The 26,003-nt window shown below is 43.7% G+C and overlaps 1 protein-coding gene, 1 non-coding gene and 1 pseudogene across 7 annotated transcripts in view; 1 reads left to right on the top strand and 2 right to left on the bottom strand.

The window, feature by feature from the left end:
* Positions 1-10,097: 10,097 nt before the first annotated feature.
* Positions 10,098-10,179, bottom strand: TRNAS-GCU. Its single transcript has one exon. It is a non-coding gene; the product is annotated as a tRNA-Ser (tRNA).
* The window catches only part of KNL1 (kinetochore scaffold 1), a 71,733-nt gene continuing 55,892 nt past the window's right edge, over positions 10,163-26,003 (top strand). Inside the window, exons 1-6 of one of the 6 annotated variants that reach the window (XM_031668834.1) lie at positions 10,163-10,652; positions 17,378-17,429; positions 19,827-19,866; positions 21,405-21,464; positions 23,881-23,942; positions 25,290-25,342. In XM_031668834.1, the coding sequence (XP_031524694.1) occupies positions 17,395-17,429; positions 19,827-19,866; positions 21,405-21,464; positions 23,881-23,942; positions 25,290-25,342 (250 nt within the window). In that variant the 5' untranslated portion in view covers positions 10,163-10,652; positions 17,378-17,394. Of the gene's footprint in view, positions 10,653-10,682; positions 11,720-15,363; positions 15,658-17,377; positions 17,430-19,826; positions 19,867-21,404; positions 21,465-23,880; positions 23,943-25,289; positions 25,343-26,003 lie in introns of those variants that run through there. The other 5 variants (XM_031668833.1, XM_031668830.1, XM_031668832.1 and 2 more) reach the window with 5 other exon arrangements.
* LOC116276275 lies at positions 22,218-22,315 on the bottom strand (annotated as a pseudogene).

Below are 26,003 nucleotides of genomic sequence, written 5' to 3'. Positions count from 1 at the left end.
AAAACATATTTAAGACTACAAATATGTATAAATATGTATATTTGGTAAGAAAAACAAGAGGATGATTAACATGAAATTCAGAAAAATAGTTATCTTTGCCGGACATGGTGGAATCCCAGCGAAATCAGGGATTGAATCCCAGCACTTTGGGAGGCCAAGGCGGGCAGATCACGAGGTTAGGAGATTGAGACCATCTTGGCTAACACGGTGAAACCCCGTCTCTACTAAAAATACAAAAAATTAGCCAGGCGTGGTGACACGCGCCTGCAATCCCAGCTACGCAGGAGGCTGAGGCAGGAGAATCTCATGAACCCGGGAGGCGGAGGTTGCAGTGAGCCGAGATCACACCACTGCACTCCAGTCGTGGCAACACAGTGAGACTCCATCTCAAACAAACAAACAAAACAAACAAAACAAACAAACAAAAAGTAGTTATCTTTTTTTCTTTTTTTTTTTTTTTGAGACGGCGTCTCATTCTGTTGCCCTGGCTGGAGTGCAGTGGCGGGATCTCGGCTCACTGCAACCTCCGCCTCCTGGGTTCAAGCGATTCTCCTGCCTCAGCCTCTCAAGTAGCTGGGATTATAGGCACCTGCCACCACGCCCGGCTAATCTTTTGTGTTTTTTGTTTTTTTTTTTGTTTTGTTTTGTTTTTTTAAGTAGAGACAGGGTTTCATGACATTGGCGAGGCCGGTCTCAAACTCCTGACCTCGTGATCCGCCCACCTCGGCCTTCCAAAGTGCTGAGATTACAGGCCTGAGCCACTGTGCCCGGCCAAAGTAGTTATCTTTTTGGTGGGAGGATGCCTCCAGGAAGGGACACACAGGAACCATCAAAGGTGCTAGTAATCTGCCACCTGCCAAGAGGGTAGAAAAAATAATAATAATAATTTTTAAGAAAAGAAACAAAGGGGCTGGTAATGTTCCATCTCTCAAGCTGGGTTGTGTATATACAGCATTGCTTTTTTTTTTTTTTTTTTTTTTTTTTTTTTTTGCTTGCTTTTTTTTTTTCTTTCTTGCTTTTTTTTTTTTTTTTTCCAGAGACAAGGTCCTGCTCTGTTGCCCAGGCTGGAGTGCAGTGGCACGATCATGGCTCACTGTAGTCTCGACCTCCCAGGTTCAAGTGATCCTCCCACTTCAGCCTCCTGAGTAGCTGGGACCACAGGCATACACCACCACGCCCAGCTAATCTTTACATTTTTGGTAGAGACAGGGTTTTGCCATGTTTCCCAGGCTGGTCTGGAACTCTTGGGCTCAAGTGATTCACCTATTTGAGCCTCTTGAGTAGCTGAGAATGTAGGTACATACCACCACACCTGGCTAATTTTTAATTTTTTGTAGAGACGGGGTCTCACTGTGTTACCTAGGCTGGTCTGGAACTACTGGCCTCAAGTGATCCTCCCCGACCTTGGCCTCCAAAAGTGCTGGGATTACATGTGTGAGCCACTGCACCTGGCCTTATTATTGTTATTTTTAAACTGTACAGGCATATTACATTACATATGTACATATTGTATCATTGTGTAATACTATCAAGATGAAACTTTCAAACAAGTATTAAAATATCTCACCTCTTTTTTTAACCTTTGGTTATCTCTGAAATAGTGACTCTCCTCTTTCAGTCTCACTGCACAACTCGTTAAGATCCATTTGACCTTCACACAGCTGGTGGGTGCTACTCCAAAGTGCCTAGACCATGGGTCGTTTTTCACCAGTGATGGAAAGATAACACCATACACCTAGTATTTTGGAAACTAAATGATAAGCAATAATTAATAATTTGCAAAAATGGGCCGGGCACGGTGGCTCATGCCTGTAATCCCAGCACTTTGGGAGGCGAGGCAGGCGGATCATGAGGTCAGGAGATCGAGACCATCCTGGCTAACATGGTGAAACCCTGTCTCTACTAAAAATACAAAAAAAAAAAAAATTAGCTGGGCATGGTGGCGGGCGCCTGTAGTCCCAGCTACTCGGGAGGCTGAGGCAGGAGAATGGCATGAACAGGAGGTGGAGCTTGCAGTGAGCCGAGATTGCGCCACTGCACTCCAGCCTGGGCGACAGAGCAAGACTCCATCTCAGTAATAAATATTATTATTATTATTATTATTATTTGCAAAAATGACTAACTGCTTTTATTTGCCTTAGCAGATTCAAATACGACTCCTCCATCATAAAAGAACCGAGGGATCTAAAAGCAGTTCATGGCTTTGGAATTCTAGACCCAGCATGCTCTCTGACACAGAGAGCCCAAGAACTTGCGTCTTCTATCTCTTCATTACCAAGGCACCTAGACAAAAGGTTCTTGAAAATGTTTCAGTAATTAAAGTAAATAATAAGTGATGCAATTATTCTGGTTCTTTTTTCTTTCCAACATTCCAAATGTTGAAGTTAAAGTAGTTTAGGAATTTTAAAAGGAAAGCTTTATATCTGATCTAAATGCCAACTCTTCCAGAGTCACAACTGAAGCAAAATCGCAAGGATTAGTAATTTTATAAGCCAAGATACGCCAGAAACTGCCAGTAAACTACAGAAGCTAGATGAGCGATATGAAATAGATTCTCCCTCACACCCCTCCTATGGAGCCAATCCTGTTGACACCTTGATCTCAGACTTTAGCCTCCAGAACTGGGAGACAATACATTTTTGTTGTTTAAGCAAAATTTTTTGGTTTTTTTGAGACAGCCTGTCACCCAGGCTAGAGTACAGTAGCATAATCATGGCTCACTGCAGTCTCTAAATCCTGGGTTCAAATGATCCTCCTGCCTCAGCCTCCTGAGTAGCTGGGCCCACAGGTATGCACACCCATGCCTGGCTAATTTTTTTTTTTTTTTGAGATGGAGTCTCACTCTGTCTCCCAGGCTGGAGTGCAGTGGCACAATCTTGGCTCACTGCAACATCCATCTCCTGGGTTTAAGTGATTCTCCTGCCTCAGCCTCTTGGGTAGCTGGGATTACAGGCGCATGCCACCATGCCCGGCTAATTTTTGTATTTTTAGTAGAGACAGATTTTTGCCACATTGGCCAGCTGGTCTCAAACTCCTACCTTAGGTGATCTGCCCACCTCAGCCTCCCAAAGTGCTGGGATTACAGGCGTGAGTCACGGCGCTCAGCCGCCTGGCTAATTTACTTAATTTTAATTTTATTTTGTGTAGAGACAGGGTCTCACTGTATTACCAGGCTGGTCTCGACCTCTTGGCCTCAAGCAATCCTTCCGCTTAGCCTGTCACCATGCTGGGATTACAGGCATAAGCCATGGCGCCTGGCCTCAAAAAAGAATTTTAACGCTTTGCATCTTGGGCTGAAATAAAGGCCACCTCTGATACTTACTAGGTTATATAAAAAATGATTACTGACAGTCATTGAAAGGAGAGTTGATAGGAAGTGATCCTTTTAGTGAGTTCCCAGAAACCGATATTAAGGAACTATTTCAGTTTTTTTAAAACTAAAAAATCAAAACAAAACATTTTGGCTGGGTGCAGGAGCCCACGCCTGTAATCCCAGCACTTTGGGAGGCCGAGGCCGGCGGATCACGAGGTCAGGAGATCAACAGCATCCTGGCTAACATAGTGAAACCCCGTCTCTACTGAGAAATAGAAAAAATCAGCTGGGCGTGTCAGGAGGCTGAGGCAGGAGAATGGCGTGAACCTGAGAGGCGGAGCTTACAGTGAGCTGAAATCGTGCCACCGCACTCCAGCCTGAGCGACAGAGCGAGACTCCGTCTCAAAAACAAAACAAAACAAAACATTTTTTCAGATGTCAAGTTTCTGTGTTATTCAATAATTTAAAAATCAGAATTCTAAGCCAGGCAGGGTGGCTCACACCTGTAATTCCAGCACTTTGGGAGGCTGAGGGGGCGGATCACCTGAGGTTGGGAGTTTGAGACCAGCCTGGCCAACATGATGAAACTCCATCTCTACTAAAAATACAAAAATTAGCTGGGCGTGGTGTGGCGTGCATCTGTAATCCCACCTACTCGGGAAACTGAGAAAACAGAATCGCTTGAACCTGGGTGACAGAGGTTGCAGTGAGCTGAGGTCGCGCCACTGCACTATGGCCTGAGTGACGGAGTGACTCCATCTCAAAAAAAAAAATATATATATATCAGAATAAACAACTGGCTAACTATCCATCACCACCTCAGCTTGAGATATACCATCAAGTATTATTCCCTATTTCCCCGAGTCTTTGGCATTTACTCATTCATCTTGGCTTTCCTAAACAATGTTTCTAAAACTGGATTTCCGTTTTGCTCTACTGATCTTCAATATGAAAATGTTTAGTTTTCAGTTCAGTAGACATTCCTAGAAGATGTTGTAGTATTTTCATACGATAGCATGCATCTCAGGGAATGATTTCAGCAAAGAAAAACGTTTTGGGTCGGTGTTGCAGACTCAAAGTAGAATGCATGGATTCACTATGGAGCCTTTCCAGACCCTGTCATCACTGTGTTCCCAGAGATGGTTCTCCAGTGAGAGAACCTGATGGTAAGGAACAAATTGACTTCACTTCTGTCATTGCTTGCCTCTCAAAACCAGTCTTTGTAAGTCTTGGAGCCTGAGGTCTGGGTTTTTCTTGCAAGAGTTAAGAAATAAACTTTAGATATGTCAAAAAAAAAAAAAAAAAAAAGCCAAACCAACCAAACAAAAACAAAGCATTGATTTCAATTCTTCCTTCAGAGCTATGTCATATAAGGGCAGCTGCTGACACATATAGCCTGTCTGGGCTGTGGACCAGTTTATTATTTCATAATAAACATTGGTTGGCCAGGCGCGGTGGCTCAAGCCTGTAATCCCAGCACTTTGGGAGGCCGAGACGGGCGGATCACAAGGTCAGGAGATCGAGACATCCTGGCTAACACGGTGAAACCCCGTCTCTACTAAAAAAATACAAAAAACTAGCCAGGCGTGGTGGTGGGCGCCTGTAGTCCCAGCTACTCGGGAGGCTGAGGCAGGAGAATGGCGTGAACCCGGGAGGCGGAGCTTGCAGTGAGCCGAGATCACACCACTGCACTCCAGCCTGGGCAACAGAGCGAGACTCCGTCTCAAAATAAATAAATAAATAAATAAATGAACATTGGCCATTGATTCCCAGAGAACCTCATTTTCAAAAGAGGGAACTGGTCCTCTTAAAGCTGGCCCCAGAGAATGAAGACCCATTACCTGACACCCCAATAGTAAAAGAGCTGGAATATCTTGGTAATATATTTATGCAACAGTCCTTTCTTGCGGTCTTCCAGAGGTTGAGGTCTCCTGCAGTAGTTGAGGATAGTATTTTTAAGGAAGAACATCGGTGTTGGTAGAGAATGGTTTCTTTGAGCTGTGGTTTGTTGAAGAATTTGGGGAGTTAATAGAGATCTCTGTAGACAGAGCATCCATCCCTGTAGATAAGAGCATCTTGTCCGAGTCTTGCGGTAGCTCAGCTGTTCCAGTAGATGGCGCCTCTAACTCTTTTCCTGTCAGCTGCTGCTGCTTTTTTTTTTTTTTTTTTTTCTGAGACGGAGTCTTGCTTTGTGGCCCAGGCTGGAGTGCAGTGGCGCGATCTCGGCTCACTGCAAGGTCCGCCTCCCGGATTCACGCCATTCTCCTGCCTCAGCCTCCTGAGTAGCTGGGACTACAGGCGCCCGCCACCTCGCCCGGCTAATTTTTTTTATTTTTAGTAGAGACGGGGTTTCACCCTGTTAGCCAGGATGGTCTCGATCTCCTGACCTCGTGATCCACCCGCCTCGGCCTCCCAAAGTGCTGGGATTACGGGCGTGAGCCACCGCGCCCGGCTTTCCTGTCAGCTTCTTACAAGTTTCTCTTTCCGTTTCTAATTCAAATACTTCTTTACCTTGACTTTTTTTTTTTTTTTTTTTTTTGAGACGGAGTCTCGCTCTGTCGCCCAGGCTGGAGTGCAGTGGACCGATCACGCCTCACCGCAGCCTCAACCTCCGGGGCTCAAGCCATCCTCCCACCTCAGCCTCTGTAGGACTACAGGCGCTAGCCACCACACCAGCCTCTTTTTTCTTTCTTTTCCCTTTCTTTCTGTGTTTTTGTTTGTTTTTTTAAATAGAGACAGATTCTCCCTATGTTGCTTGGGCTAGTCTCGAACGCCGGGACCCAAGCAATCCTCCCACCTCAGCCTTCCAGAGTGCTGGAATTACAGGTGTGACCCACTGTACTCAGCCTAAAAAAGTGAGTTTTTTTTTTTTTTTGCGACGGAGTCTGGCTCTGTCGCCCAGGCTGGAGTGCAGTGGCCGGATCTCAGCTCACTGCAACCTCCGCCTCCCGGGTTTACGCCATTCTCCTGCCTCAGCCTCCGGAGTAGCTGGGACTACAGGCGCCCGCCACGTCGCCCGGCTAGTTTTTTGTATTTTTTTAGTAGAGATGGGGTTTCACTGTGTTAGCCAGGATGGTCTCGATCTCCTGACCTCGTGATCCGCCCATCTCGGCCTCCCAAAGTGCTGGGATTACAGGCTTGAGCCACCGCGCCCGGCCAAAAAGTGAGTTTTCAACTCACAATTTTTTTCTTTTTTTTTCTCTATATTCTGCCAGTACATTTAATTTTCACAACTTCTACAGCTGAAGATTTTCCTTTGAAAAGATAATCTTCCCAGCCCGTGCAGCACGACGTCCCATCCAGCATGGCCAACATGATGATGCTGTGGGACAATCAAAAGATGGGAGAGACCGAAAAGAGTGAGTTCAGGAAATGTCTTTATTAAAACGTGATCACCTGGGTCAGTAGGACTAGCGTCCAGGAAAGTCTGAGTCCGGGACAAAGAAAGCAGCCACCTTTTAAGCAGTCAGTGGCTGGGAGAAACGTGATGCAGGAAGCGAACTTACAGAAGCGAGAACAAAGACAGTTGATCAGTCTTTTACATTTATCTATATTACATGTTCCACATCCCTGAGAAATCAACCTTGTATCAACCTTGTACTTTGCAGCTGCCCTAGGGAGGTGAAGCAGGAACTCGCTGAGCCTCAAGGAATGTGAAACTAGCAAATACAGATAAGGCTCGCTGAGCACAGAAGGAAAAACAAGCAGTTAGTATTCTTCTCTAACTTAGAGTGGCGGCGGGGAGTGGCGGGGGAGGTGGCTACACTACATTTAGCTTTTGAAGAAATTTTAGTTGTCTTTGATTATACTTGTAAAATTCATGAGTTCCTTCTTAAATGAAATCCCGCCTCTCCTAAAAATAAAAAAATTAACAGCGTGGTGGCACACGCCTGTAATCCCAGCTACTGGGAAGGCTGAGGCAGGAGAACTGCTTGAACCTGGGAGGTGGAGGTTGCAGTGAGTTGAGATAGTGCTACTGCACTCCAGCTTGGGCGACAGAGCGAGACCCTGTCTCAAAAAAAAAAAAAAAAAAAAGAAAGAAAGAAAATCTACCCATACTCTGCACAGACATTGATAGACCTATAGTCATCACTGCAAGAAGCTAGCAAACCTCAGAAAATGATGCAGCCCTGGCGTCTCTAGAGAAGTTGCAGCACTAATGGGCAATGTGAGTAAAAATCTTTTTACAAATGCATTCCCGGCACTTCCCTGGCATGTGCTGGGAAAAGCCTAGCAGGCTACAGAAGGGTCTAGGAGGGTTACAAAGGTCCAGAAGCAAGAGAGAGCACAGGGGCTAGTTGAAATGGAAGAGGGAGCTGCAGGTTGCAGGGCTTGTTGTTGGGGGTGACCTCTAAGCTGAGATCCAAAGGAGGAGCGGCAGCCAGCCAGGAAGTGACATGATGGGAAAGAAGAGGGTGGGGTCAGGGGTATGTTGCCGTGAGAGGAGCAGGGACAGTATCTACAAACGTGTTATGAAAAGAGAAAAAAATCCTACTGAAGGAAAGGTAAGATCAGTGTCTCCAGGGAGATTTAGAAAGGTATCTCTCAGGGGCTCTTAACATTTTTTTTGGTGACACAGACCCTTTTGGCAGTCTGGGGAAGTCTAAGGATCTCATCTCAGAATTTTTTTTTTTAATTTTGATTAAATTTTTAAATTTTTTTGTAGAGACAGGGGTCTCACTATGTTGCCCAGACTGTCTTTGAACTCCCGGACTCATGGGCTACTCCTGCCTTGACCTTCCAAAGTGCTGAGATTTCAGGCATGAGCCACCATGCCTGGCCAGAATGTTGTTTTTAAGCGCATAAAATTAAATATGTTGGAATACAAAGGCAACCAATTGTGTTGGAATAGTTGTGATGTAATAATATAATAATGCATGCACTTTTTTTTTTTTTTTTTTTTGATGGAGTCTTGCTCTGTTGCCTAGGCTGGAATGCAGTGGCACGATTTCGGCTCACTGCAACCTCCACCTCCTGGGTTCAAGCAATTCTCCTGCCTCGGCCTCCCGGGTACCTGGGACTACAGACACATGCCACCACGCCTGGGTAACTTTTGTATTTTTGGTAGAGACAGGGTTTCACCGTGTTGGCCAAGCTGGTCTTGAACTCCTGACCTCAAATGATCCACCCGCCTCAGCCTCCCAAAGTGCTGGGATTACAGGCGTGTGCCGCCGCGCCCGGCTTAATGCATGCACTTCTTTATGAATGCGTAACATTACAAGATCTAATAGCACGTCTAAAAATTACCATAATTTTGAAGTAGCAATGAGCGTAAAGCAGTAACAGTAATCTGGTATAAAAATATCTGTGATTTCTATTAGTGACAAAATAATGGATAAGGTTAACATTACTGTAGTGAGCTGCTTACCGTTACTGAAGAATGTGCTTTCAATTAGGGAGTATGGAAATAAGGATGAAATCTTTATTCTGAACCAAATAATCCACTGAATTCTATCCATGGACCCCTTGGAAATGCATGGAACCCAGCAGAAACCCTTCCTAGCAGCAGGGTGGAGAATGCATTGGAGAGCAAGGCTAAGGAAGGTTGACTCAATGTCCTGAGTCCAAGGAGGTATCAACATTCCCAACGGATTTGGATCTTTTAACAGGAAGGAGCCACTGGAGCCAGCAGAGAATGGGGCCACTGCTTTCCATACTCAGTGCCCAAACCTTGCTGAAGCACCTGCCAGGTGCTGGGTTGTGGAGCATGGTGCAATGCAGACAGCCTCGTGGAGGAGAGAATCTGTAAACCATGGCTTCAAAAGATTGATAAATACTGATTATTAATCTATAGCACAGTATAGGATTGATAAATACTGATTATTAATCTACAGCACAGATTAGGAGGGTGATTAAGCCAGCGTCCAGTAGATTTGGGTTACACTCTCCTTTCTACAACTTAGAAGCTGATAACCTCGGGCAAGCTAATCTTTCAGTCTCCTCATCTGTAAAATGGAGTAATAAAAATATCTGTCATGATTAAGAGTTATAGTGATGTGCCTGTAGATAATAAATACCGGATAAATAAAGTGTCTCGTGGTAGCTTTTGAAGTGAAACCTGGTATTTCATAATCCGGACAGGTGTTAAAAACCCGAGTAAGAGTGTACAATAATTGAAACTCCTCAGGAGCTATGTTAAAGTTGGAACAGAGCAGCATTGGAACATATGGGATGGCAATAATTGTGGAATTCTATACACTGTTGTTAACTTCATATAAAAATAAATTAAATTCAGCGCGTTTTCTGATTTCTGGAAAGTCTCTTTCCCTCCCTTTTTTTTATCTGTGATGTCGGAACGTTCCAAATACTGTATTTCAACTATTTCATACCTGAGATTGATGGTGCCGGATTAATTAATAAATAATGAGTATTCAACTTTTTCCGCTCTGCAAATTTACTTTGGTTATAAAAAAAATTTATTCCGCTCAGCCGGGCGCAGTGGCTCACACCTGTAATCCCAGCACTTTGGGAGGCCAAGGCGGGCGGATCACGAGGTCAGGAGATCGAGACCATCCTGGCTAATACGGTGAAACCCCCGTCTGTACTAAAAATACAAAAAATTAGCCAGGCTTGGTGGCGGGCGCCTGTAGTCCCAGCTACTCGGGAGGTTGAGGTAGGAGAATGGCATGTACTCGGGAGGTGGAGCTTGCAGTGAGCCGAGATCGCGCCACTGCACTCCAGCCTGGGCGACAGAGCAAGACCCCGTCTCAAAAAAAAAAAAAAAAAATTTTATTCCGCTCTGCAAGTTTACTTTGGTTATAAACAAAAAAACTTGCTGCCACCTCGACGAGGATGGGATTCGAACCCACGCGTGCAGAGCACAATGGATTAGCAGTCCATCGCCTTAACCACTCGGCCACCTCGTCCCCGAAGCATACAGTTTCCTGATTGCTATAGGGAGTAATATCAAGGGGATGTGACGCAATGTCATGGAAGCCGCCATTTTGTACGGAAGCCAAAATCCAATCATTTCCTTAGCAAGCAATCGAAAGAAGATGGCCGCTCCCATGTTTGTGGGGGAGGTTGCAGTGGGGAGGGGCAGAGGAAATTCGGTCGCAAATGAGATAAACTTGAAGGAAATAAAATTGGCACGAAGGCTAGGAAAGTAGTTTCCTTAAAGGAGTCTTAGAAATAGTGTTGGTGTGGAGCCTAAGGGGCGGAGCCGACGCGTAGAGCCGCTTTGCGCGTGCGCAGCACCTAGGCGGTTAGATTTGAATACTTCGCTGAGGCGAGCCGGGCGTTGTGTGGTGACGGCTGGAGGCGGCGCTGAGTTTCCGCTCTGAGGAGCGTGTGGCCCCCAAACCTGCGCAAAATTTGTCGAGCAAGTGGGCCACGGCAGGTAAAGAGAATGACCCTTTCCTTCTGGGCTCCAGGGAAGGCTTCGGGTTTTGTCTGGGCGCCCTGAAGTTCCCGCGGTGGGAGGTGGGGAACGCTCCCTCAGCCTGGCGGCCTCCGTTAGCGCCGGGCCGAGTAGACAGACGCCTCTGCCCCGGGCCGGGCACACTGTGCTCTTTTTTCGTCTCCTCGGCCTGTAGGTTATGGCGTCTCCCGCTTCCCTAATACTTTTCCGCCCGCACCTGGGCCCCTCCGGCCACCCGGCTCTGGCTGCTCGTCGGTCGCTCTCTTGGCGTCCCCTTCCGCCCCGCCCTGCGGTCTTCTGTCAGGGCTCGCGGACTCTTCTTGCACCCCTGCTGCTCTTCCCTAGGGACCTCTAGGCTGTTTGTATTTCTCACTTAAGCTTTTCTTGGCTCTTAATGAAGTGACAGCAATGAGTGATTTTAAAATTCTTAGCTCTTCGTGGTTTAAGGTGTCTGCTCGGAGTGCTGGCGGCACGTAACAGATTTTTCGTTTCCTGCAGATATAACATTAACAAAGCCAATATTAGTACTCCGCAAATTAGTTTTTAAAAATCCTTCTCCGTTCATTATTCCTCAGGATTTAAGCCCCCGTTCTTGATGTTTATTTAAATACTGAAGTTTGATGGGGAAAAAATAATTGCCGATTGGAATTTCAGATAGGTTTAATAGGCATTAACAGAGACAGGATGTGGATGAAGACCAAAGCAGAAGCTTATTCCAGTCTAGATATTAAAATTGACGTTTTCACTTCCGTCTAATCCCGTAGCTATTTATTGGGTTCGTTATCTTGTGATAGGGCTGGGGACAGATGATTCAGAGTCCCAAATCTAGAGGGGTTTACAATCCAGAAAGGGAAATAAACTAATATACCCAAATAACTAGAACACAAGACAGAATGTAAAAGATTATACGACATTCTAGAGTGGAGTGAGAGCATAGAAAAGGGAGAGCTCATTTGATGTTTTTGGTGATGGATTCGTGGAGAAGACCGCATTTGAGGTGGATGTTCGTTGGAGAGATGATTTACAGAGATGGGAGTTAATATATGGTAAAATTTTGGTAATTAAAGGTTAGGGTCAAAGCAGTATAATTCTTGACTTTGTGAATGGCTGGAAATCTTAACAAGATGATAAATACATGTAAATTGAATAAAATGTTTGGAATGGTGGTATTAATGATGTATTCGATGTTAAATAATAGACTGTAAAAGATACTCCAGATATTAACAGTAAAACAGTGCGGTCCAATAGGGCTTCCTGTGAAAATGATAATGTTTTGTATCTGCACTCCAACATAGTACCCATTAGCGACATGGGACGATGGAGCACTTGAAATGTCATTATTGTGACCAAAGAACTGATTATTAAATTTTATTTTATTTTAATTAATTTAGATGTAAATAACTACTGTATTGGACAGCACAGGTCTGGAGTCTCTGTCATTTCACTCTTACCCTCCTACAATCCCGGAAAATACTAACTCTAGATATCGGTTATATAAATGTAGGAGTGGGCAAAGAGCCAGATAGTAAATATTTCAGGCTTTGCAGGCTACATGGTCTTTGTCACATTTTCTTTGTTTAGTTGTTATTGCTTGCCTTGTTTTCTACAATCCAATAAAAATGTGAAAAAACACTCTTAGCTCAAAGGCTAATTGGGCTCAGTCGCTATTTGAAGACCTACGGATTATTTAGACGAGTGGTTCCTAAATTTTCTTGATGCATGGCACCCTTAGATCAAAAGAAATACCTAACAGTCTATTTACTGAGTACAGTGGTTGGGTCCAAACATTAAGTATATATGTCCCAAACTTAGTAGCCAATTTAAAAAAATACAGAAATTGAAGGAAAAGATTATTTTTTAATATTTTATTTTATTTTATTTATTTATTTTTTGTCTCGCTCTGTCACCCAGGCTGGAGTGCAGTGGTTCTGTCTTGGCTCATTGTAACCTCTGCCTCCTGGGTTCAAATGATTCTCCTGCCTCAGCTTCCCGAGTAACTGCGATTATAGGCGCCCACCACCACGCCCAGCCAATTTTTATATTTTTAGTAGAGACGGGGGTTTCACCACGTTGGCCAGGCTGGTCTTGAACTCCTGACCTCATGATCTGCCCACCTCGGCCTCCCAAAGTGCTAGGATTATGGGTGTGAGCCACTGTGCCTGGCCAAAATTTTATTATTAAATAATCACACTTACTGATTGGATATGTGTGCCTGTTGGACACTGCACAACTTCTGAAACTTTGGAATCAGTTTATACCCTGTCACCCTCATGTCCTGTACTACCTTAATAAAAAATACTTGCTTTTGGGCCGGGCGAGGTAGCTCACACCTGTAATCCCAGCACTTTGGGAGGCCGATGGGGCAGATCACCTGAGGTCGGGAGTTTGAGACCAGCCTGACCAACATGGAGAAACCTCGTCTCTACTAAAAATACAAAATTAGCCAGGCGTGGTGGCGCATGCCTGTCATCCCAGCTACTCGGGAGGCTGAGGTAGGAGAATCACTTGAACCCGGGAGGCAGAGGTTGCAGGGAGGCAGGCGGAGGCTGCAGTGAGCTGAGATTGCGCCATTGTACTCCAAACTGGGCAGCAAGAGTGAAACTCCATCCCAAAAAAAAAAAAAAAAAAAAGTACTTGCTTTTTATCACAGCAACTGCGAACAGTTTATCTTTACAGTGATAAGTTATTAAAACTAATGTAATGCATATGGTACTGTTTTGAGCTAGTAGTTCACACAGTACCTGACAGATGTTCAGAACTGCTGTGCATCTCTCAAAATTTTTAAATATCCCAGGACACCATTGTGAGTTTGCTGCAGCACCCTTGGGTGCCAGGTACACAGTTTGGAATCAGTAACTTTTTTTTTTTCTTTCTTTTTCTTTTTGAGACGGAGTCTCACTCACCCTGTTTCCCAGGCTGGAGTGCAGTGGAACCATCTTGGCTCACTACAATCTCTACCTCCTGGGTTCAGGGGATTCTCCTGCTTCAGCCTCCCAAGTACCTGGGATTACAGGAGCACGCTGCCATGCCCAGCTAATTTTTTTGTATTTTTAGTAGAGACAGAGGTTTCACCATGTTGCCCAGGCTGGTCTTGAACTCCTGGCCTCAAGTGATCCGCCCGTCTCGGCCTCCCAAAGTGCTGAGATTACAGGCTTGAGCCACCACACCCAGCTCCTGGAACCAGTAACTTAATGTGTCAGTGATCAAGAGTTTGGCCATAACAATGTTTTATAAATGAAGCTTAACTTGTGAGTGTGGAGTCTTCTATTTGTGTTGAAAGTGGAACTTAACAGTTATAGAATATTTTAAAAGGGGGACTTCATTAAGCTTGAATTTCATCAGTTAATTGCCAACCAGTTGGTCTACAGGTTGGACAGGAATTATGCTTAATGACTATTTTAAACAACAAAGATATTTAGGTGATCTTGAGTTGATAGTAGTTAATATTTTTATCTGTATGTTGCATATAATTTGTCATTAAAAATTATTCTTGGGAGGCTGAGGCAGGCAGATCATGAGGTCAGGAGATCGAGACCATCCTGGCTAACACAGTGAAACCCCGTCTCTACTAAAAACACAAAAAAATTAGCCGGGCCTGGTGGCAGGTGCCTGTAGTCCCAGCTACTCGGGAGGCTAAGGCAGGAGAATGGTGTGAACCTGGGAGGCAGAGGTTGCAGTGAGCTGAAATCACGCCACTGCACTCCAGCCTGGGTGACAGAGCAAGACTCCGTCTCAAAAAAAAAAAAAAAATCATTAAACATCCCCCCACCCCCTGCCCCCCGAGACAGAGTCTTTCTCTGTTGCCCAGCCTGGAGTGCAGTGGTTTGATCTCTGCTCACTGCAGTCTCCGCCTCCCAGGCTCAAGCGATCCTCCCACCTCAGCCTCCAGAGTAACTGGGACTACATGTGCGAGCCACCATGCCTGGCTGTTTTGTATTTTTTGTAGAGATGCGGTTTTGCCGTGTTGTCCAGGCCCCTTTTGAATTCCTGAGCTCAAGTGATCAGCCTGCCTCAGCCGCCCAAAGTGCTAGGATTACAGGTGTGAGCCATTGTGCCCAGCCCTAAACTTTTTTCTTCATCTGTTGAGATGATTATATCATTTTTGCCTTTTAATCTGTTAGTATGGTAAATTGCAAGGTTGATTTTTCTGATATTAAACTGTGTATTCCTTTTTGTTTGTTTGTTTGTTTTTTAAGAGACGGGGTCTCACTATGTTGCCCATGCTGGAGTACAGTAGCTATTCACCGTTGCAATCATAGTGCACTACAGCCTGGAACTCCAGGGCTCCAGAGATCCTCCTGCCTCAGCCTCCCAAGTAGCTGGGACTACAGGCACATTACCCCATATGTGCCCAACCAATTTTGCATTTCTGCAAAGAAACCAACATGACCGTGATATATTATCCTATTATCCTTTTTACAAATTGCTGGATTCTTTTTGCTGATATTTATTTGGGATTTTTTTTTTTTTTTTAGACGGAGTCTCACTTTGTCGCCCAGGTTGGAGTGCAGTGGCCCCACGTTGGCTCACTGTAACCTCCATCCCCTGGGTTCAAGCAGTTCTCCTGCCTCAGCCTCCTTAGCAGCTGGGATTACAGGCACCCACCACGACGTCTGACTAGTTTTTATATTTTTAGTAGAGACGGGTTTCACCGTGTTGGCCAGGCTGGTCTCAAACTCCTGACCTGAGGTGATCCACCCGCTTTGGCCTCCCAAAGTGTTGGGATTACAGGCGTGAGCCACCACACCCGGCTATTTGGGATTTTTATACTTTTGAGAATGGCATGTAATCTTTCCTTGCTGTGTGTGTATGTGTGTCTTGGAGGTGGTTGCAGGAAAGGGAGTTAAATTTTTATCTCCCATGGTGCGAAGACAGTTTAATGGCTAAAACTAGAAAAATAGCTGGGCACAGTGGCTTTTGCTTATAATCCCAGCACTTTGGGAAACAGAGGCAGGTGGATTGAAGCACATCAGACATCTTTCAGGTACCTGTTTACTTATTGCTAAAAGCAAGAACATTGATCCTGTTTATGTGTATTGTATTAATTTAGTGTTGTGGCAGAAATGCTAATATGGTCGAGTCAAAATCTCCAGCTATTCTTTTTTGAAATCTGCAGTGGTATTTTTTTCTTACCCAAGAATGAAGTTCTAAAGTTAATACATAAAGTGAAAATCAAATATAGTTATAGGGAGGCAGCAACTGAGACCAGTTGAGGAAACCTCACATTATGCCTCTTAATTCATATTCTTTCCAGGGCAAATACTCACTGAGTGAAATTTAAAGCATTGTCAGCTATGCTAATGTTATTTTCATGTGTTAATTTTTTTTGCTAAGTACTTATAGTTGACTTTTCCTCAGATAAATATACATATGATGCAAATTCACTGTATTTAGATATCTAATTCAGGTGTCCCCAACCCCCTGGGCCATGGAACGGTATAGGTCCACTGCCTGGGTGGCACAGCGGGAGGTCAGCAGGTGAGCATTAGTGCCTGAGCTCCTCCTTCTGTTGGATCAGCAGCGGCATTCGATTCTCACAGGAGCACAAACCCTACTGTGAACTGTGCACACGAGGGATATAGGTTGCGGGCTCCTTATGAGAGTCTAATGCCTGATGATCAGAGGTGGAACAGTTGCATCCCGAAACCATCCCCCATCACACCCTCCTGGTCTGTGGAAAAATAGTCTTCCACAAAACTGATCCCTGATTTGGAAAAGGTTAGGGACCATTTATCTAATTGATGTCCATTTTGGGAGTAGATTATTAAATAATCTGCAAACTCTTATAAGCTAGGCCAAATTTTTTTTTTTTTTTTTTTTTTTTGAGACGGAGTCTCGCTCTGTCACCCAGGCTGGAGTGCAGTGGCCGGATCTCAGCTCACTGCAAGCTCCGCCTCCCAGGTTTACGCCATTCTCCTGCCTCAGCCTCCCGAGTAGCTGGGACTACAGGCGCCCGCCACCTCGCCCGGCTAGTTTTTTGTATTTTTTAGTAGAGACGGGGTTTCACGGTGTTCACCAGGATGGTCTTGATCTCTTGACCTCGTGATCCGCCCGTCTCGGCCTCCCAAAGTGCTGGGATTACAGGCTTGAGCCACCGCGCCCGGCCTCTAGGCCAAATTTTTATTTGAACCAGTGAAGTCCCTATCATCCTGATCAAAGTTAGTCACTGATTTTATCTTGCGTATGAGAATTTTCCAGGAATGTTTATTATAATAGTGGTTTAAACTCCTTAAAATGAGTCATGTTTTGTATCTTCCTAAGTATAGTGGTGTTTTTCCTTTTTTTTTTTTTTTTGAGATGGAGTTTTGCTCTTGTTGCCCAGGCTGGAGTACAGTGGAGCGATCTTGGCTCACCACAACCTCCGTCTCCTGGATTCAAGTGATTCTCTTACCTCAGCCTCCTGAATAGCTGGGATTACAGGCATGCGCCACCACGCCCGGCTAATTTTGTGTTTTAGTGGAGATGGGGTTTCTCCACGTTGGTCAGGCTGGTCTCAAACTCACGACCTCAGGTGATTCGCCCGCCTCGGCCTCCCAAAGTGCTGGATTACAGGCATAAACCACCGTGCCCAGCCTTTCCTTCCCATCTTTGGTCTTCCCTCAGAAAGTAACCCTGAAGTCACCAACTGTACTCTTAATCTCTTCTTAGATTGCAATTGCTTTTCCTTTTTCCTCATTTTTTCTAATATTGTATATTTGTTACAGAAAAGTTTTCTTCAAAAATGGATGGGGCATCTTCAGAGGCTAATGAAGAAAAGTAAGTTCATTTAATACAGCTAAAAATGTTATATTCTATCAGAGAAAGATATTTTTCTAATTAGTAGGACCTATCCATAACTTCTGAGATCTTTTTCCATTGTGTTCCAATAAAAAGAAGTAGTTTGTTTTTTTTTAATTTAAGTTCTAGGGTACATGTACACAATGTACAGGTTTGTTACATATGTATACATGTGCCATGTTGGTTTGCTGCACCCATCAACTCATCATTTACGTTAGGAATGTCTCCTAATGCTATCCCTCCCCCATCCCCCAGCCCTGGACAGGCCCCAGCGTGTGATGTTCCCCGCTCTGTGGCCAAGTGATCTCATTGTTCAGTTCCCACCTATGAGTGAGAACATGCGGTGTCTGGTTTTCTGTCCTTGTGATAGTTTGCTGAGAATGTTGGTTTCCAGCTTCATTCATGTCCTTGCAAAGTACATGAACTCATCCAAAAAGAAGGAGACGTTACAGACTCATAGTTTTCCTTGCCATTGCCATATCTTTGTATAAACTCATCTACTCTGGGCATGGTGGCTCACACCTGTAGTCCCAGCACTTTGAGATGCTTAGGCTTGGGAGGATATCTTAAGCCCAGTAATTTGAGACCAACTTGGGCAACATAATAAGACACCCCCGCCCCCATCTCTACAAAAAATAAAATTTTTTAAATGGAGGGCTCTTGGCTTTACCAGCCAGGGAGGATGCTTGGCTTTGCTCAGAAAAGAATTCGGCCGGGCGCGGTGGCTCAAGCCTGCAGTCCCAGCACTTTGGGAGGCCGAGACGGGCGGATCACGAGGTCAGGAGATCGAGACCATCCTGGCTAACACAGTGAAACACCGTGTCTACTAAAAAATACATAAAAAACTAGCCGGGCGATGTGGCGGGCGCCTGTAGTCCCAGATGCGCGGGAGGCTGAGGCAGGAGAATGGCGTAAACCCGGGAGGTGGAGCTTGCAGTGAGCTGAGATCCGGCCACTGCACTCCAGCCTGGGCGACAGAGCTAGACTCCATCTCAAAAAAAAAAAAAAAAAAAAATTCATGGGCTAGCCAGTGGTGTTAAACAGCGCTTTTATTGAAGTGGCTTAGTGTAAAGCAGCAGCACTGGTATAGCTCCTTGCAGAGCAGGGCTACTCTATAGGCACTAAGCCCACAGTAGCAGCTCAGAGGCAGTTCTGCACTCATATTTATACCCATTTTTAATTATATACAAATTAAGGGGTGTTTTATGCAGACATTTTTAGAGTGAGGGTAGTAACTTCCAGCTTGTCTGGTCATTGCCATGGAAAGGGCAGGTAACTGCTGGGTTTTTGCCGTGGCAATGGTAAACTGACAAGGCACCCTGATGGGAGTGTCTTATGGGGAAGTGCTTTTGTCCCAGACCTGTTTTAGCTAGTCCTCAATTTGGTCCTGTATCCAAGCCCCACCTCTGGAGTCAAGTTCTGCCTCCTACCTCAAGACCCTGTCTCAAATATCATCATCATCATCATCATCTCATCTAGAGTCAAATCTGAGAGGGACTTTAGATACTATCTCCCATCTCTTCAATTGAAGGATGAGAAAATTGAGAACCAGGAAGATAAAATGATTTGTCTAAAATTGCCATCACAATCTGATGGCTTGTTTGCAGCCTTTAGTCATAAGTTTTTGGCTTATACATAATGTTTTTTGATTGTTTCTTTTTAAGAGACTGTGTCTTGCTTCGTTGCCCAGGCTAGATTTGGACTCCTGGGCTCAAGTGATTCTCCTGCCACAGTCTCCAGCTGAATAGCTGGAACTATAGACATGGGCCACCGTGGCTGGCTTTGGCCTACACATGTTTTTTAGTTTTTGAATTAGTTGCCAAAACTTCAAGATCTCAAAATTTTGTACAATTGGGTTTTCAGCTTCTCTTGAAAAATCAAGCATGGCAACACTGGGCTGCTATTCTTGTTTGGCAACAACTAACCACAGCAGAGGAATGACTGACCTTTAGGTGAGAGAGGAATTCTCTAGGTCATTACATTTCAACACTACCTATTTTTCTTACTCCTAAAAAATTATCTGTTTAGCCTCAGAGGCATTTGAATTTCCAAAACCTGCTCTAAAAGTCATATAGTAGTAAAACCAAAAGTAGCGTCTCTTGACTTATAGCCCTTTATCATATTATTATATCTCTGTAAATATGGTAAATTATGTTGTACTGATTATTATTCAAGAGATAGTCTCGTAGTACACAGTATGTATTTTAAAACACTGAATTCCTAACTGAATTTAAAGTCTTGTATATAAATTTTGCTTGTCAGAGTGCTAAGTGAAAGTGATGACCAGTTTGAAAGTATGTAAGGGGTGTTGTGATGATCCCTTTTGGGAATTCAGTTTTTTATCAATGTGTTTATAATTTTTTTTTCCTTTTTCAGTGACAATATAGAGAGACCTGTTAGAAGACGGCATTCTTCAGTAAGAAAGACTTTCTTGAATTAATAATTGTCAGCTTTTATTTAATGATAACTATATGTCACAGTAGTTTTGACTGTGGCTTCACCATCCTACCCTCACTGGCTTCCTATTGCTCTCTAGGTAAAGACTCAGATATTTAACGTGGTTATGCAATTCTGTAAATATACCAAAATTCATACTTTATGAATTTTGTAGTAATTTTACGAATTTTATGCTATGTAAGTTATATTTCAATAAAGCTATTTAAAAGATATGTTTAACCTGTGGTACAAAGCTGTTGCAAGAGACAAAAGACCTACCCAAACTGTTTTTGTTTTTTGAGACAGAGTCTCGCTGTGTTGCCCAGACTGGAGTGCAGTGGTGTGATCTCGGCTCACTGTAACCTCTGCCTCCTGGGTTCAAGTGATTGTCATGTTTCAGCCACCTGAGTAGCTGGAATTACAAGCGTGTACCACCATGCGTGGCTGATTTTTTTATTTTTTAGAAGAGATGAGGTTTTGCCATGTTGCCCAGGCTGGTCTCAAACTCCTGACCTCAAGTGATCCTCCTGCCTCAGCCTCCCAAACTGCTGAGCCATTATGCCCAGCCCAAACTGCTTTAAGCACAAAATACATTGGGTTATGATACTAACAAATCCAAAGAAGGGATGGCTTTAGGCACAGCTTACTGACTAGAGATTGTAACCATGACACCAGTACTAGGATTTCCTTTTTCTTTTTTTTTTTCTTGAGACTTAATCTCACTCTGTCACCCAGGCTGGAGTGCAGTGACGCGATCTTGGCTCACTGCAAGCTCCTCCTCCCAGGTTCACACCATTCTCCTGCCTCAGCCTCCCGAATAGGTGGGACTACAGGCACCTGCCACCATGCCCGGTTAATTTTTTGTATTTTTAGTAGAGATGGGGTTTCATCATGTTAGCCAGGATGGTCTTGATCTCCTGACCTCGTGATCCGCCCCATCTTTGGCCTCCCAAAGTGCTGGGATTACAGGCATGAACCACTGCGTCCAGCCTCCTTTTTCTTTTTCTACTCTTAGTGCTTCCTCTGGGTAATCTCCAGCAGATAGATTCTTTCCCTGTAATTACTGTGGTACATCTAGCTCTTTTACTTCCAGGCTCAAGTCCTACGTGAAGAATAGTGTCTTTTTCCTGAAAACAGAAAAGACTCAGAATTGAATCATTTTAGCTCGATTATCCTGATATGGGTCAAGTCCTCATTCCTGAACAAATCATCATTGACAAGAGAATATCACATTGTTCTAGACAGAGCTATGTGTTTTACCCTAGAGTTGGTGTGACGTTCACTCAGACCACATGGGATGAGAGTGGGTAAAATAATTGGAGAGGATGGGCAGGTAGAAGGGAATAGATGTCAGATATTTAAATCTGCCACACGGTGTAGCATTGAGCAGAATGAATTTGAGGAGTTTCAGAGTTTGTAATGAAAATTTTAGCTTTCTACCTATGATATAACTTGAAATAAACTGATTCTTAATAGATATGCCAAATTTTTTTTGAATAATTCTAATTGTTACCACAGATTTTGAAACCCCCAAGGAGTCCTCTTCAGGACCTCAGAGGTGGGAATGAAACAGTTCAGGTAAGTCTCTTGTGCAAATACTTTATAGATGACTATTTTCAGTTATATTTTTAAGTCAAGAACTTTATTAGCTATATGAAGAGGGAATGTGTAAGCATCCCATGGCTTTCCAAACACTTGAATATACTGGCATTCATGATTTTTCTTTTTTCTTCTCTTTTCTAGAAATGGCATCTCCCTCACTTACCCAGGTTGGAGTGCAGTGGCACAATCATAACTCCCTGTAGCCCTGCATTCCTGGGTTCAATCAGTCTTCCTGCCTCAGCCTCCTGAGTAGCTGGTACTACGGCACATGCCACCATACCTGGCTATTTATTTATTTATTTATTTAGAGACAGAGTCTCACTCTGTTGCCCAGACTGGAGTACAATGGTGCGATCATGGGTCACTGCAACCTCCTCCTCCTGGGCTCGAGATCCTCCCACCTTAGCCTCCTGAATAACTAGGACCACAGGAACATGCCATTATGCCTGGCTAATTTTTTATTTTTTGTAGAGAAGGGGTTTCGCCATGTTGCCTACGTTGGTCTTGAACTCCTGGGCTCAAGCAATCTACCCACCTTGATCTTCCAAAGTGCTGGGATTACTGTACCTGGCCCTTAACATGTTTTTTTTTTTTTTAGTACAGACAAGGGTCTTGCTATGTTGACTGGGCTGGTTTTGAACTTCTGGGCTCAAGTGGTCCTCCTGCCTGGGCCTCCCAAAGTGTGGGTATGATAGGCATGAGCCATCGTGCTGCGCCTTTCTTTTTTCATGTCAGATGTATAATGTGCCAACATGTAACAAAGTTTGAGGAAAGCACATCTCACATGCATGTGAAAACCCAGTCACACTTATGAACTACGAAAATATCAGTTTTCTTTTTTTTCAGTAAGAAATATATTAGTCTCTGTTAGTCCCAGTGTTTACCATGTCAGTATTATAATTGTCATATTAAGCTCAAGGCTACCTGTAGCATCTTCTAGGACTTTAATCATATCACTGCTTTGACGCAGAGGGGTTACCATTTCTGATTCTTTATTATAATAAGACTTAGGGTCAGGTATTCGGAATTAACCCAGTAAAATTCTCTGTGGATTTTGTTTCTGTCTTTTGGTTATTATTATTTTATGTTTTTACTTAACAGCAAGCTCATCCTTAATGTCTTTTGGTTTTTGTGTATGGTATTTATGTGAGTAGAAATGTTTGCTCTTGTTAAGGAGGGTGGGGAAGGAAAGTAAAAATACTGTATTCTAATGAAGAGATGCTCAACATCATTGACCATTAGGAAAATACAAATCAAAACCTAAATGAGATATCACCTCACACCCATTAGGATGGTTAAAATAAAAGACAGACAATAACAAGTGTTGATGAGGATACAGAGAAATTGGAACCCTTGTGCTCTGTTGGTGGGGATATAAAATGGTATAGCTGCTATGGAAAACAGTATGGCAATTCCTCAACAAATTGAAAATAGAATTACCATATGATTGAACAATTCCACTTCTGGATATATATCCAAAAGAATTGAGAGTTTCAGGGCCGGGCGCGGTGGCTCAAGCCTGTAATCCCAGCACTTTGGGAGGCCGAGGCGGGTGGATCACGAGGTCAGGAGATCGAGACCATCCTGGCTAACACGGTGAAACCCCGTCTCTACTAAAAATACAAAAAATTAGCCGGGCTTGGTAGCGGGCGCCTGTAGTCCCAGCTACTTGGGAGGCTGAGGCGGGAGAATGGCGTGAACCCAGGGGGCGGAGCTTGCAGTGAGCCGAGATCGCGCCACTGCACTCCAGCCTGGGAGACACAGCGAGACTCCGTCTCAAAAAAAAAAAAAAAAGAATTGAGAGTTTCAAAGAGATATTTGTACACCCATGTTCATAATGGCATGATTCACAGTAGCCAGAAGGTGGAAGCAACTTAAGTGTCCATTGATGAATGGATAAACAAAATGTGGTAATATATACATGCAGTGAAATATCATTCAGCCTTGAAAAAAAGAAGGAAATTCTGACACATACTACAACATTTGAAGAGGTAATTCAGAATAAGACGTGATCTCTGGCCAGGTGCAGTGGCTCATGCCTGTAATTCCAGTACTTTGGGAAGCTGAGGTGGGAGGATCACTTGAGGTCAGGAGTTTGAGACCAGCCTGATCAACATGGAGAAACCCCGTCTCTACTAAAAATACATAATTAATCGGGCGTGCTGACGCATGCCTGTTATCCCAGCTACTCGGGAGGCTGAGGTGGGAGAATCGCTTGAACCCAGGTGTCAGAGGCTGCGGTGAGCCGAGATCGCACTGTTGCACTCCAGTCTGGGTAGCAAGAGCAAAACTCCATCTCAAAAAAAAAAAAAAAGACTTGATCTCTGTCTATAGTACTCTGGAATTCACAGTGATTTTATTAAGAATTATACTATATATTCTCTGCCCTTAGGAATCCAATGCTTTGAGAAATAAGAAAAACTCTCGTCGAGTCAGCTTTGCAGATACTATAAAGTAAGTTGAAAGCAGAAATAACTAAAATATTACAGGTACTAGTATTTTGTGTATCAAACCAAATGTATTGGTACTGACTTGAATAATCTGTTTTGATGAAACATTAGTTATTACTTAAAAGGTTATTCAGTATTATGTTTAAAAGAGAAACAATGAAAGCATTCCCTCTAAAGTCAGGAACAAAACAATGATATCCAACTGTTACTTGACATTGTACTAGCGGCCAGATGTGGTGGCTCACGCCTGTAATCCCAGCACTTTGGGAGGTTGAAGCCAGAGGATTGCTTGAGGCCAGTAGTTCAAGACTAGCCCAAGCAACTTAGCGAGATCCCATATCTACAAAAAAAAAAAAAAAATTAGCCAGGCATGATACTATGCACCTGTAGTCCCAGATACTCGGGAGGCGAATCTGGAGGATTGCTTCAGCTCAGGAGCCCCAGGCTGCAGTGAGCCATGATAGTGTCATTGCACTCCAGCCTGGGGAACAGAATGAGACCCTGTCTCAAAAAAGAAAAAAGAATAGCTTCTATATAGGGAGTGATACTTAATATTAGCAAAATTAGAATGAACTGGTCAGATTCAAGGCAGATGTCAAAATGCTCCCTTAACCCTTAGAATAAGAATAAGAAGCTTATTCTTAACCATCCCAGTGAAAAGGGATCCCTTCCTATGGAGTCCATGCTACCATACCTGAATTGTTAATAACAAAAGCCAGTGAAATAATGTTTGTAATCACTGTTCTAGCTCTATTTATAGTGGAAGCTCCTTGAGTCAAGGATCACGTGTTTGTATCCCAGGCCATAGTATAATACCAGGTATATAGTGAGTGTTTAATAAATACTTGTTGAATTAGATGAATATTTTAGGTTATTGAGAGGGATAAATAATTACTAAGTCAGAGCTCATTTAAAGACTATACCCTCTGCAGTAACAAATGGCTCAGAATCTTAGTTAAAAATAAACAAATTAATTAACTATAATAGCCTTGTCTGTACTAAAAATAAAAAATATTAGGCTTGTTGGTGAGGCTACTCGGGAGGCTAAAGTGGGATGATCACTTTAACCTGGGAGGTTGAGGCTACAGCGAGCTGTGATCGCACCACTGCAATCTAGACTGGGCAACAAAACGAGATCCTATTTAAAAACAAAAATAAAAACAAAACTATAGTAGATTTTATTGTGGTAAACTAATTTTGGCATTTGAAATACTAGGAGTATATGACATAGCAAAGAGGAAGCTAAAATCAAAGTATTATCTTTGCCTATCTCAACACAGACTATAAATTAACACCAAAGGATACTGATTACAAATTGCAGGTTTTTAATAATCTTTATTTTCTCTCCTAGGGTATTCCAGACAGAGTCTCATATGAAAATAGAGAGAAAGTCAGAAATGGCAGGTATGTTACTGTAATTCCTGCTAAATCTGCTTTTTTAAAAATTTTACTGTAGCTCTCTAACCAGACAACTAATATAACTTACTGTCTATCTTATTGCTTAAAAAATATATGATGGGCCATGCATAGTGGCTCACACCTGTGTTCCCAGCACTTTGGCAGGCTGAGGTGGGAGGATAGCTTGAGCCCAGGAGTTCAGCACCAACCTGGACAACATAGTGAGATTGTGTCTCTACAAAAAATAAAAAATTAGCCAGGTATGGGGGTGCATTCCTGTAGCCCCAGCTACTCGGAAGGCTGAGGTGAGAGGATCACTTGAGCCCAGGAGATTGAGACTGCGGTGATTGCACCACTGTACTCCAGCCTGGGCAACAGAGCAAGACCATGTCTCAAAAACAAAAAAAGTATTCCTTGAGTCTTGGGGGTAGAGAGTAGTGTGGATAGTAAGTAAATTTATTTATTTATTTATTTTGAGACGGATTTTTCACTCTTGTACCCCAGGCTGGAGTGCAATGGTGCTATCTCAGCTCACTGCTACCTCTGTCTCCCAGGTTTAAGTAATTCTTCTGCCTCAGCCTCCCGGGTAGCTGGGATTACAGGCATGCACCACCACACACAGCTAATTTTTGTACTTTTAGTAGAGACCGGGTTTCACCGTATTGGC

The sequence above is a fragment of the Papio anubis genome, chromosome 7 (assembly GCF_008728515.1).
Source record: "Papio anubis isolate 15944 chromosome 7, Panubis1.0, whole genome shotgun sequence".
NCBI classification, from domain to species: Eukaryota; Metazoa; Chordata; class Mammalia; order Primates; family Cercopithecidae; genus Papio; species Papio anubis.
The sequence above is the reverse complement of the archived record's forward strand: the minus strand, read 5'-3'. Positions and strand labels throughout refer to the sequence as shown.